Source organism: Canis lupus, chromosome 1 (assembly GCF_003254725.2).
Source record: "Canis lupus dingo isolate Sandy chromosome 1, ASM325472v2, whole genome shotgun sequence".
Lineage (NCBI taxonomy): Eukaryota > Metazoa > Chordata > Mammalia > Carnivora > Canidae > Canis > Canis lupus.
Window position 1 is genome coordinate 105,236,997 of NC_064243.1, and position 13,751 is coordinate 105,250,747.

The 13,751-nt window shown below is 40.6% G+C and overlaps 1 protein-coding gene across 4 annotated transcripts in view; it reads right to left on the bottom strand.

Annotated features, from left to right (window-relative positions):
- Positions 1-13,751, bottom strand: part of ZNF613 (zinc finger protein 613) — a 55,605-nt gene continuing 41,854 nt past the window's right edge. For 3 of the 4 annotated variants that reach the window (XM_035705559.2, XM_025421387.3, XM_025421386.3), the window contains 4 exons: positions 9,549-13,455; positions 5,887-6,014; positions 5,306-5,401; positions 1-214 (listed from right to left, as the gene is read on the bottom strand). In XM_035705559.2, the coding sequence (XP_035561452.1) occupies positions 11,723-13,455 (1,733 nt within the window). In that variant the 3' untranslated portion in view covers positions 1-214; positions 5,306-5,401; positions 5,887-6,014; positions 9,549-11,722. The remainder of the gene's footprint in view (positions 215-5,305; positions 5,402-5,886; positions 6,015-9,548; positions 13,456-13,751) is intronic. The other variant, XM_025421390.3, reaches the window with a different exon arrangement.

A 13,751-nucleotide genomic window follows, 5' to 3' on the forward strand; every position in this document is an offset into this window, starting at 1 on the left:
CATGCTCAACAGGGTTCTTTATTCCACAGCTTCTGTTTTAACTGACTAAATTTAAATTTTATTTCCATGATTTTGCCTTAAAGGAAAACGGTGTTGGTCCAGATGAACAATATTTTCAAAGACATTATGTTCACACATCGTTTCATATTTAGTTGTCTTTAGAAATCTCAGGTATGCAAGTATTACTGCAGATGATCATCAACTCCCTTGATTTCTAGGAAAGAAGAGAACAATGAATGCTCAGGTATAGATTGGCCAATCTTTAGTGTTGCCTGCAGGATCTCAGTATAAAAGAATCTTTAATAATGTTTCTTATTTCTTGAGCACTGGTGAAAATATAATACACAAAAATCAAGTGGCAAAAGCAATAAACATACAAATGAGCTTAGATAATTCACAATGAATAAATAGAGTCAGCTGCTTCCTAAGTAGTGTCTTGCAAAACATGCAGGAGTAGAAAATAAGAAAGACACTGTTAGAACAAAAAAAAAGGAAAGAAAAAAAAAAAGGAAGAGGGGGAAGGAGGTGGAAAGAAAACATCATCTAAAATTAGAAGGGCTGCATTCAGTCATTCCACAAATCCTGATAAAATGCCTATTAGGTACTGGCCATAGTGCTCGTGCTGGGGGCATATAAACATATTATTCCCACTGAGCTTACATTCTAGTTAGGGAAAATAAAATAAGCAAAGAAAAAAAGGAGGCAGCTGCAAATTATAAGTGGTTTGAAGGAGCAAAGGAGACGAAGAGAGGTGGAGGAAATGAGGGTACACTGTGGAGTAAGACAAGTCTCATCAGTGAATTAAAAATGAGAAGGTGGATAAAGAACTATGAGGAATTAAGGTTTATTCCAAAATATTTTGCTTGAGTCAAGAGGTAAGTGGAAACTCCCCTCAAGAGGGTGAATGTTACTGAAGTTCAGAATGTAGGGGAAATAAGTGGACTTTTAGAAACATTTAGATTTTATTAGACAGTAAAGTGCCAGTACCCAGTTGAATATATAAATGCTGAGAATTAGCTTTTGTGGACATAGCAATGTGAAAAACATCAGTATATAAGTATTTAAGGATAAAGCATGAGCTGAAGTCATGTTCAGAGAATGCAAAGATTGAAAGAAAGTTGAGGCAGAGGAACAAGATGTCAGTTGCTCAAATATTCAGGCTTCTGATTTGAAGATCCCACCAAAGGACACAAACTGATTATGCTGGTTGAGGACAGAAGCAAACGCTTGTTATGAACAAATGGCTCAGGGAGGCAATTCAGAAGTTTGATTTTGACATATCTGTGCTACTTTTCAGTGGTCATCCTGTTTCTAAAATTTAGAAATTTTCTCCTCATTCTGCATAGCATCATCAAACTGGTCACACATTTAGAGAGAAACTCCTATCTCAACACTCCAACTCTTAGTCTAGCTAGGGTATGTTCTTGAAGAAAGGGGCAAAGATGAGAGACCGTGACCACCAGGAATTTCCAACAGGCTAGTAGAAGGACACTCAGAGTTCTCCAGAGGCAGATGGCCTTCTAAACATGATAACTGTCATCTTTTTCAGTCACATTCTGCATGCTGTACCTATAAAGATGTCACATCTGATTTTCTCTCATTTTGATACCCTAATGCAGTGATCCTTCATCTTGCAACAAACTGCATCTTCTTCCATAATTCTACATTTATGTCTCCATGTTGGAATCAGTTAAGTAGCCTAAAGGACCACTTGACTCCTTCTACCAAAACTCGAGCCAGCTACCTATTCAGTTTTTCCTACAACCTCTGGCTGTTCCTTATTATTGCTATACAGCTGCTACCAGGTAGAAACTAAGACTACCCAGAGATATAAAAAACAAAACAAAACACCTCTACCATTGTGCTACCCCAACTAATTCAATTACTAATAGATAAAATCTAAACAGTCAGCATGGCCATAAAAGTTAATACTGCCTTAATTACCCCATTTACCCATTTCCATTCCACTACTTCCCCCACAAATACTCTCTGACATTGGCCTTTACATGGCTGGCTTCAGACCAATCCATGGAAGTCTTGGACATGGCCTTGTAGATTTCCAACTATTTATGCTCCACTATTTGCCCTTCATTATCTTTTTTTTTTTTAAGGTTTTATTTATTTATTCATGAGACACAGAGAGAGAGAGAAAGAGAGAGAGAGAGAGGCAGAGACACAGGCAGAAGGAGAAACAGGCTCCACACAAGAAGCCCAACATGGGACTCAATCCCAGGACTCCAGGATCACACCCCGGGCCAAAGGCAAGTGCTAAACTGCTGAGCCACCCAGGGATCCATTCTTTTTTTTTTTTAAGATCTTCTTTATTTATTTAGAGAGGGAGAGCACACACAAGTAGGGGAAGCGGCATAGGGAAAAGGAGAGAGAGAGAATCTCGAGCAGACTCCATGTTGAGCACAGAGCCTGACACAGGGCTTGATCTCATGACCCTGAGATCATGAGTTGAGCCAAAATCAGGATTTGGAGGCTAACATGAGCCACCCAAGCACCCCACATTACCTTCTTTATTTAAAATCTAGATATGCTCCCACATATCATGCCATCACTCCCCATGCTCTCTATATAACTGTAGGCTGTATTTCCTCTAGATTTCTACAATATCACATCTTTACTAATTTTTGACATGTAACTTCAACCTTGAAATCTAGCAACAATATCTTGTGTTCAAAACCTATATTGCATACAGATTTTCATGTATCCATGTTATATATTCACCACAAAAATCTTTGCTTACCAGATGGTATTTGCTTCTCTTGAAATTCAGCATTTTAGCTGTGAGTCACCAGGTAAACTGCCACAACAGCATCCTCTAGAGAACTTTAAATATTGATATCCCCAGACTTGTGCCCAAAATCTAATCAATGAGACTGAGAAGAAGAGGCCTGGACATGTATTATGCACAGTCTTCAACAAAAGCCTTGGATTAAAAAAAAAAAAAAAAAAAAAAAAAAAAAAAAGCCTTGGATTTAAGAAATGTTTAAAAAATAGATGGATACAGTGTTTTCAAAGCTGCATTTCGATGGTCTGGGCACAAAGTACAATGTGAATTCATAGAAGAAAGACACAAAGGAGTAGTCAAAGACCATTTCACAAAAAGAGAATTCAAAGTAAAAAAAAAAAAAAGTACACACATATACAACTATAAGAATGGGAAGACAACAGTAAAGATCACATTCCTGTCCCTTAGTTTATACCTTACTTGATGACTCAGCAATGCCAGATAATGTTCATGGCTCTTACGTTCTCAAAAGACATTTCTGTTCTGCTTCTGGAGAATCAGCCTCTCTTAGATCTTCCGACCTCTTTCTTAATTCCCACTCTTCTTTCTTTTTCATTCTTTTCTTTCTTCTTTCTTTCATTCATTCTTTCTTTCTTTTTCTTTTTCTTTCTCTTTCTTCTTCCTTCCTTCCTTCCTTCCTTCCTTCCTTCCTTCCTTCTTTTTTTTCTTTCAAGATTTTATTTATTTATTCATGAGAGACACAGAGAGAAAAGCAAGGACATGGGCAGAGGGAGGAGCAGGCTCCCTGTGGGGAACCTGATGCAGAACTTGAGATCCTAGGACCCCAGGATCACACCCTGAGCCAAAGGCAGACACTCAACCAGTGAGCCACCCAGGCATCCCTCCCACTGTTCTTTCTTAACCTTGAGTAGACACTCATTTTTCTAAACTGTTAGAAGACCCTAAGCTTAAAAAGAGAGAGAGAGAGAGAGCAAGATGGAAGAAATTTTCTTGTAGAGAAAGTGATTTTAGTTCCTCAAAAATTCTGAAATCACTCAGGGTTTCTGTGAATGTAGGAGTCTTTATACAGAATAAGAGCTTAACTCATCAAAATGAAGGCAAGGTGTAAGGAAATGAGAACAGAGCAAGAAATGGAAAACAGAACCTTTGGACAATTTCAGAGTGGGGAATGAGAAGTGTCTTAGTTCATTCAAACTGCTATAACAAAAACAACAGAAATTTATTTCTCATCTTTCTGGAGGCTGGGAGGTCCCAGATCAGGGTTCCAGCAGATTCAGTGTCTGGAAGGCTTCCTCCTTCACAGGCAGTGCCTTCCAGCTACAACCTCATATGGCAGAAGAGGCAGGGTCTTCATAACCTAATCACTTCTCAAAGGCCTCACCTAATACATCACCTTAAGGATTAGGATTTCAATACCTGAATATTGAGAGGGCACAAACATTTAGTCTACAACAAGCTAAGAAACCATGGAAACACAGAGATCAGATTATGGTGTGGATACAGCACCCAAAGTAAGGTTGAATGCTAAGAAGGGAAATCACTAGTTTGCAATGGAGCAGGAAGATGAACTAGTTGGAAGACTATGTCGAATTCAAAGGTCTACATTAGGAGTAGCACCTGGAAGGTGGGATTTCACAGCATGGAGGTGGAAGAAGTAGAGACACTGCTACAATGAACAGAAAAGGAGATTTGAGTTGGGGACCCTGGGTGGCACAGTTAAGCATCTGACTCTTGGTTTCAGTTCAGGTCATGATCTTGTGATCATGAGATCAAGCCCGCATTGGGCTCCACACTCATTGCAGAATCTGCTTGAGATTCTCTCTCCCTTTATCCCTACCCCCAACTCATTCACATGCTCTCTCTAAAATAAATAAATCCTTTTTTTTAAATAAAATATTTGAGAAATGTAGGAAATAGAGAACCAAACAACAACAAAAAATCAAGATGTACATAAATGGAGATCAGCTCTCAGAGGAATAAAAGGGGCATATTTTCCTCTTGACTCTACAAAGAAGCTCTTTTAAGGGAAGAAGGATAGGAGGGGCAGCTGTTTTTTTTTGTTTTTTGTTTTTTTTTAAGATTTTTAAATTTTATTCATTCATGAGAGACACACAGAGAGGCAGAGACACAGGCAGTGGAAGAAGCAGGCTCCTCGCAGGGAGCCTGATGTGGTACTTGATCCCAGGACCCTAGGATCACAACCTGAGCCAAAGGCAGATGCTCAACCACTGAGCCATCCAGGGGCCCCTTAGTATTTTTAAAGATTTTATTATTTGAGAGAGGGAGAGAAAGCACACAAGCTAGGGGGAAGGGGAGAGGAGACAAGGAGACTCCATGCTGAGCAAGGAACTCAATGAGGGGCTCGATCCTAGGACCCTGGGATCATGACCTGAACCAAAGGTAGATGCTTAAATGACTCAGCCACTCAAGCGCCCTGAGGTGAAGCTGTTTAAACATCCTGAGACCCGCTCATAGGCCTGGAGCCTTCCCTGACCGATGAGAACATGACTTCCTCAGCTGTCCACCTTGCTGTTCTCACCCACTCACCTGGATGGGTTCGACTATGGACTTCCTCTTCTGCCATCCACAGCTCTTGCCCTCATTCCAGCTTGGAGAGTACATCTGGTTTGGTAGCTTGATACCCTGTTCATGGAAAAGACAGAATGCTTTGAAATGGGCTGGGGTCTGTCAAGGTGGGAGAATGCTACATTTAAGGGACTGACAATTTTCACATCTGCAACCCAGAGGCTTTTCTCTCAGGAGCAGGCACATTATATATTTTTGCCTGAAGCCAGAGAAGGATCTGAAAATCTACCACTTGAGAGCACTGCGTTTACTCTGAAGCGTTAAGCAGCTAACAGAGGAAAGACCACTGATCAGGACCCTCTGAGTCGGGATCCCTGGGTGGCGCAGCGGTTTAGCGCCTGCCTTTGGCCCAGGGCGTGATCCTGGAGACCCGGGATCGAATCCCACGTCGGGATCCCGGTGCATGGAGCCTGCTTCTCCCTCTGCCTGTGTTTCTGCCTCTCTCTCTCTCTCTCTCTGTGTGACTATCATAAATAAATAAAAATTAAAAAAAAATTAAAAAAAAAAGGACCCTCTGAGTGACACAGGGAAGCTGTCCTCACCCACTGACACCAGGTTCCTATAGTTCTCCAAAATCACGTCCCAGTATAGGTCCTTCTGAGCAGTGGGCCAGGAGCTGCCATTCCTCCCAGATGAAGTCCACAGTCACATCCTCCAGAATCAGCAATGCCTGTAACAACATGGTCCTCTTTAACATTAGTGTTTCCCATTTTTTTTTTAAGATTTTTTTAAAAAGTAATCTCTACTCCCAATGCAGAACTTGAACTCACAACCTCAAGATCAAGAGTCGAATGTTCTACCAACTGAACCAGCCAGGCACTGAGCCTGTTTAAGATTCTCTCTCCCTCTTTAAAAAAAAAAAAAAAGTTATAAGGAATAAAATATTTTTGGGATCCCTGGGTGGCGCAGCGGTTTAGCACCTGCCTTTGGCCCAGGGCGTGATCCTGGAGACGGGATTGAATCCCATGTCGGGCTCCCGGTGCATGGAGCCTGCTTCTCCCTCTGCCTATGTCTCTGCCTCTCTCTCTCTCTCTCTCTGTGTGTGACTATCATAAATAAATAAATAAATAAATAAATAAATAAATAAATAAATAATATATATATATATATATTTTTTAAATATTTTAAAATGTCTAAAGAGCAAGAACTATACAGAGACAAGTAGGCAGATTTGAGGAAAAGACTATTTCTGAAAAAACAAATGTACACATATTTAAAAAGCACATTAGAGACATTGAAGAGATAATTAGTAGACTAGAAATTACCCTAAATGCAACACGAAGCTACCAAAGGTTGGGAGATTATTCTGTAACACCATGATAATTTGCTAGTGGGACTCAGAACTCACTGAAAACTGTTACACTCAGTTACAGCTTACTATAGTTAAAGGATACGGTTGACATCAGACAAAAAAAAGTGGCACAAAGCACAGAATACAGGAAAGTTCCAAACACAGAGTTATGAGCTGTCTTCCCACAATGGAGTCACAGGCAGTGTTACTTCCTTGGCATGAACTTGTGACAGTAGGCAAGAGGAACTGCTAGCAGGGAAAACTCACCTGAGCCTTGATGTCCACTCTCTACTGAGAGAGCGTCAGCAGGGCAGGACACACACATGGCTGACTTCGGCCTCCAGCCTCTCCACAAGTGCAGACACCATGTGACACACAGCTCCTACCCTGTCACACTGTGGCTCTTCCCTTGCTGCTTTAATCTCTATCCTTTCTATAATAAATGTAACCTTGAGTACAAGTTTTCTGAGTTCTGAGTCTTTGCAAATTACCAAACCTGGGGATGGTCTTGGGGACCCCCAACATAAAAGGGAACTCACTTGTTTGCTGAATATATATATGCATAAATATTAACCATTAAAAAATATATATATATATGGCTTTTACTTTTAAAAAATGACCTATTTGATTCATGAATGCATTTTACTTTAGTTTTTAAAGATTTTATTTATTTATTCATGAGAGACAGAGAGAGAAGCAGAGACACAGGCAGAGGGAGAAGCAGACTCCATGCAGGGAGCCTGACGTGGGACTCGATCCTGGGACTCTAGGATCATGCCCTGAGCCAAAGGCAAATGCTTAACCGAGAGCCACCTAGGTATCCCATCATGAATGCTTTTTAAAGACAAAACTTTCAAATGATTACAGATACACAGATTGACCGATAGATTCAAATGAATAACGGATTATTAACCCAATATCTAGGCCTTCTCCCTTCCCTGAAAGTTTTAAGTGTCTCATCAAAGGTGGTGGTCTTTCTGGTAACCAACCTCGATCCAGAAGACATCCAGGAGAGTCATTTTATTAGAACAAAAGACACTTCTATCACCAGGAAATTTCAAGGGATTTAACAGCTCTGTGTAAGATGCTTCTATCACCCCCCACCATTGCTCAGAAAACTACAAGGGTTTTAGAAGCTCTGAGTCAGGAACTGGGAGCAGAGACCAAATAATATATTTCTTATTATGTCACACTAAGCCTTTGGAATCAAATACCTTGCTCAGGGGGTGCCTGCGGGTGGCTCAGTTGGTTAAGAGTCTCCCTTTGGCTCAGGTCATGATTCCAGGGTCCTGGATTCGAGCCCCAAATTGGGTTCTCTGCTCAGCTTCTCCCTCTCTCTCCCTCCCCCCGAATTTGTGTGCTCTCTCTCTAATATATAAATAAAATCTCTTTTAAAAGATGAAATAAAAAAGATCTTACTCAGGAACAACCTTAACCTTAATCATTTTCTATAATTTTCCTGCATCCTCCAAATTCACAGGGCCCCTCACTCCCTAGCCTGGATCTCAGATATCCAGGCAATTTGGTTGAGACCTCAGAAACTTCATAACTGACTCTTTATAACATTATCAGAGGAAAAGGTACACAGCCCAAAGGCAGAGATACTTGTGGGCAGAAATCAGTGAATGCAACTCTTAAGAGACATTCGGGGAATGCCTGGATGGCTTATCGGTTGAGCACATCTGCCTTCCCCTCAGGGTGTGATCCTGGAGTACCGGGATCAAGTCCTACATCCGGCTCCCCGCATAGAGCCTGCTTCTCCCTCTGCCTATGTCTCTGACCCCTCTCTCTCTGTGTTTCTCATGAATAAATAAATAAAATCTTAAAAAAAAAAAAATGGAATCTCTATTACCTAGGGTGGCTGTGTCTTATCATTGTCCCCTAGGGATCTACTGCTTTTCTAGAAAATGCATATGTTTGTGTGTGTGCATAATATGTATATGAATGCATGTATATATACATATATAACTAATGAGGGATTTTAAAGGATTGAGGGGAAAACAACATTCATCAGGTCTATTCCAACAACCCAGAGGTCCTGGGCCTCCAAACCTTTAGCCTCTCAACCACAGATACACATGGACTTTCCCAGATACTGATATATGGCCCTGTATTAATCCTCAAATCTGGAAAAGATACCACCATTTACTGATGACCTGCCAGCTCCATCAATCAGCCCAATATAAATTTCCAAATTTGAATGGCATTCATAGACAAATACCATCATCCACCACCCCCGCCAATCTTTATGTTGATAATAACCTCTCTAGTACCTCAGAATGGGACTATATTTGGAGATAGGGTATTTGAAGAGATAATTTACTAGAAATGAAGAGATAATTCAGTGGAAATTCACACTGGTGAAGCCCTAAACCAATATAACTGGTCTCCTTATAAAAAGAAATTTAGACACAAAGGAGACTAGGTCTTGAAGGTGGTCATCTACAAGCCAAGGAGACACCTTGGAAGAAACTAACCCCATGAACCTTGATCTCACACTCTCACCTCCAGAATTGTGAGCAAATGTCTGTTGTTTAAAATACCCAGTCTGTGCTTTGTTATGACAGCTCAAGAACACTAATATACCCACCCACACTGAGCCAGACAAGGCAGAGTGACCCAGGCAGATCCCAAACCCTGATCTCAGTACCTACACTCATTACCATGTGCAACAGCTGATAAAATGGTACCTGGACACAGGTTTCAAATGTACAAAAGCAGTTCCCTAAAATACACCAAATTGGAAATGGAGCATTTCAGAATACTAAGTAACAAAACAATGTGGTCATCATTTAGCAAACAGCACACTTAGTAACTGTTAAAATTCATTTTATGAAGCCGAAGAGGTGAAGCAGTAGAGGATATAAGCTGAGACAGCCTTCTTAAAGTATCCCATGACAATGTTTTATTTACCTGGGATGCCAGCGTCGGAAAGGTGAGTTAATTCAGCATCTGGTCCTCAGGTTCAGGGCAGGCCAGGCAGCCCATTCAGGGGTAGACTGCAGATTTAAGTAGAAAATCACTGACCATCATGATGGGATATGCAGATTCACAAAACAAGAAATGGAGAGGACCTGAAGCCCGAGTTGAAGAATCCATTTGATTCTTTGAAGAGCATCTGTCCTGAATCCATCCTGTTAGGGGCCATTATTCTGCATGTTTTGTTCACCAGTGTATCCCATGTCTACAACAGTGCCTGTCACAGTTTAGATGCTCAAAAAAATGTCTGTAGTAGTAAATTACTCAAAAACTCAGTTTGGATCTCAATTGGGAGACAGCCACTTCATGGCAAATTTCCACCGTTTTCCCTTGTAAGCAGGACTGTTTTTAAGCTGCATAGATCTTTATTGAACCGAGGGGAAGAACCCTGAGTACAGAAGAGAGGACACAGGCCCCTTCCCAGGACAGTGAGGATGACGCTACATCATGTCTCATCACATCACAGAGGAGCCAGGATCCCAGAGATGGTGGCAACTCTCATAGATGGCAGACTGTGAACAGTTCAGGGCTCTTCTCCATGACATCTGAAGGGAATCTCACCTCCACCTGCCAAACACACTGTCCTCCATTTTTAAAGTGACGTCATTTTCTTCCATTAATTGGGCTTATTCTGTGGATCTTATTCCCTTGCTGATCTGCCCCTTCTGTATTGCCAAGGGCCTCTACTCAGGATTCTTTTTTAAAATGTTTCTTGGGAGAATACTGATTTTTGGCATTCATTCCTTTCCTTCGGTGACAAAAATAAGTTTGCTTGATTAGTCTGTTAGGTCATTCATTAGGTCACACATTCATTTTCAATCATCTTTCAAAGCTATGTAATCCGTTTCTATTTTGCTATTGCTGCAGAATATAGGACTATCTATAAACTATCCAGATAGGCATTTATAATCCAGGTAGAGAAATAAGATACAAACCTTTTTAAAAAGTCCCCATATCCTATTTTACATGTGTAAAACTAAGTAAATCCTTTCCTGTTCCCTCTCCAAAAAATAATATGCGCCTTGAACACGAAATAATCAGGATACTTTGTACCTTCTATAGTATGTCCTTTTCAACTAATGTAGGCATATACATCCTTTGATTACATTTGCTGGAGGGTCAAATTGCTACATGCATATAATCCAGCTTTAAAAAAGCCAACTCAAAGGCAGCAAGGACTTTTGTTCAGTTCATCACTGTCAGCATCTGTAGGTCTTAGAATAGCACCAGGTAAAGGAAATAGTTGATGAAAGTTTTTCTGAATGGTGTGTAGATCAGATGTGAACTATCCTCCATGGAAAAAACCTGGCCGATAGGTTTTCAGTTGTGAGCAGCTGTCCCTTTGGGTGATATTTACAAAGTTAAACACATCCAAACACCCTAAGTTATGTTATTGAATCAAATGCATCCACTTTCCTTTTGAAGGATAGACTTCAGTATTTAGTAACCTAAAATAAACTCAACAAATTTAGAACCAGAGAAACACAAGAGCTAACTGTGTAATGATCGTGGGTGGGAATGAAAGATTCATGCCCCCCACCCTGAAAAGGGAGGGGATACACTGTTATAACTCTAACCACTGAATTAAGGAATGACCATCATTATCAATTAGGAGTTTGATTCAAGGTCCTAAATATACACTATGTACATTATCTGATATAAAATGATGGTAGACTTGTGGCAGAAATCTCTAAAATATTCATTTTCACAGGGCTTGTTTGCTTTATGTGTTTTCCGAAGATGTTCCACAGTTGCTGTGTGCAGTTTTGTTTCTGTATTATTTCCTCTGCCTACTGATGAGGCAAAATGCTCCACTGACAACCCTGCCACATTCACTGCTTTCAGAGCTCTTCCAACAGTTCCTCTCCTGTGTGAACTCTGATGCTTACCGAAGTCTTATTTCTGGGGAAGGACTTTTCCAAGGTCATTATATTTCTACCAGCTATGAGCTCACTAATGATATGTGACCTGTGAGGCACCAGGAAGGTCTATCCTTCCAGAAAGGCTTTCCTGATCTTGATACTATTTGTCTTTATACTATTCCTGGTCTTTATGCTATTTGTCTCAGTATACACTTACCAGCCGCATAATGAGCTGGAAGGTTTTATTCAAGGATTTTCCACCTTGATTGTATCACACTTTACCCCTGTGTGCTTTTTATGACATAAAATATGATGTAAATGATCAGTGAAGGTACTACCACATTCACTGCATTCAAAAGGTTTCTCTGTGCAACTTCTGTTATCTGCTGGTGGTGTACATCTGGCACCTGGCTGTCCCACAGTGACTATGTTCCTATCTGCTAGGAGCCCATGGAGGTGTAATGAAGTCTGAGCTGCTACAGAAGACATCTGCACCGACACTGTGTTAACAGGGTTTTTCTCCTGCATGCTATCATTTGAAAGTGATGATCTGGGGCTCTGTGAGTAAGGATTCTCCAACCCAACTGAATGCGCACCTTTCTCTCTTGCATGCAACATTCCCTTATGGTAGACAAGGCATGACAGGTGAGAGAAAGCCTTTCCACAGTCAGCACATCCATAGGGCCTCTCTCCTGTATGAGTTCTCCGGTGTCTGTTAAGGCACGACTTATCTCTAAAAGCCTTCCCACAGTCACTGCAGGTATAGGGTTTCTCTCCTGTATGAATTCTCTGGTGGTTAATGAGACCAGACTTGTGTGAACAGGATTTTCCACACTCAGTACATACAAAGGGAGTCTTTCCAGTGTGAAATCGCTGATGTGATATGAGGCATGTCTTCTGGCTGAAGCCTTTCCCACATTCAGTGCATACATAGGGTTTCTCTCCAGTGTGAGTTCGTTGATGTATAAGGAGATTGCCCTTCTGAATGAAACCTTTCCCACATTCACTGCATATATAAGGCTTCTCCCCAGTATGCGTTCGCTGATGTACAATGAGATTGCCCTTCTGAATGAAGCCTTTGCCACAATCACTGCATATATATGATTTCTCTCCTGTATGAGTCTTCTGATGGGCATTGAGCTGTGACTTCCAGCGGAATGTTTTGTCACATTCAGTGCATTCATAAGGTTTTTCTCCTGTATGAGTTCTCTGGTGTTCAATGAGCCTGGACTTTCTGGAGAATGCTTTGTCGCACAAATTGCATCCATGAGGCTTCTCTCCTGTGTGAACTCTCTGATGATTAATGAGCCGAGATTTCTTGATGAAGCCTTTTCCACACTCACTGCACACATAGGGTTTCTCTCCTGTATGAGTTTTCTGATGCATGAGTAGCCGTGATTTCTTAGGGAATGCTTTGTCACATTCAGAACATTCATACCGCTTCTCTCCTATGTGAGTTTTCTGGTGTTCAGTGAGCCTGGACTTTCTGGAAAAGGCTTTCCCACATACACTGCACCCATGAGGCTTTTCTCCTGTGTGAACTCTCTGATGATCCATGAGCCGAGACTTCTTGAAGAAGCCTTTTCCACATTCACTACATACATGGGGTTTCTCTATTTTTTGGGTTCTTTGATGCTTGATGAATTGGGAATTTGTATTCATAGAATTTCCACATTCAGGGAATTTAATTTCAATACAATACTGGTCATGCTTTGTATAGGAGAAAGATTTCATATCTCCATTAACCTCAATGAAGTTCTTTACTTCATAGCTTCTGTTCTGGTTGACTATCCTTAAATTTGATTTCCGTGTTTTCCCATGTAAGTCAAAGATATCGTAATTTTGCCTTAAAGGAAAATTACTTTTACTCTGAAGAATGATGTTTCCAAATGCATTATGTTTGTGGCCTTGTTTCATTCTCTTTGGACATGTTAGATTTTGCAAGTGGCCCTGTAGATGACTATCATCTTTCTTGATCTCTAGGAAAGAAGACAAGAATGAATCTTTTCATGAGGCTGGAATATAATAAAACTATTTCACAAATGGCTTTGTGTAGGCTGGCTCTTTATTGATAATGTTATTACCTCATTTTAAAGAAACTCCAAGTAAATACGCTTGTCGTCACTTAGACAAAGGTTAAAACCAGTAACATAACCAAAGAAAATATAAGATAAGAACCGTCAGGGCATAAACAAGATTAGATCACTGAAAATGAATAAACATAGATTTGGCTGTTGTTGGTTTTTAAAAAAGATTTATTTATCTTAGAGAGAGA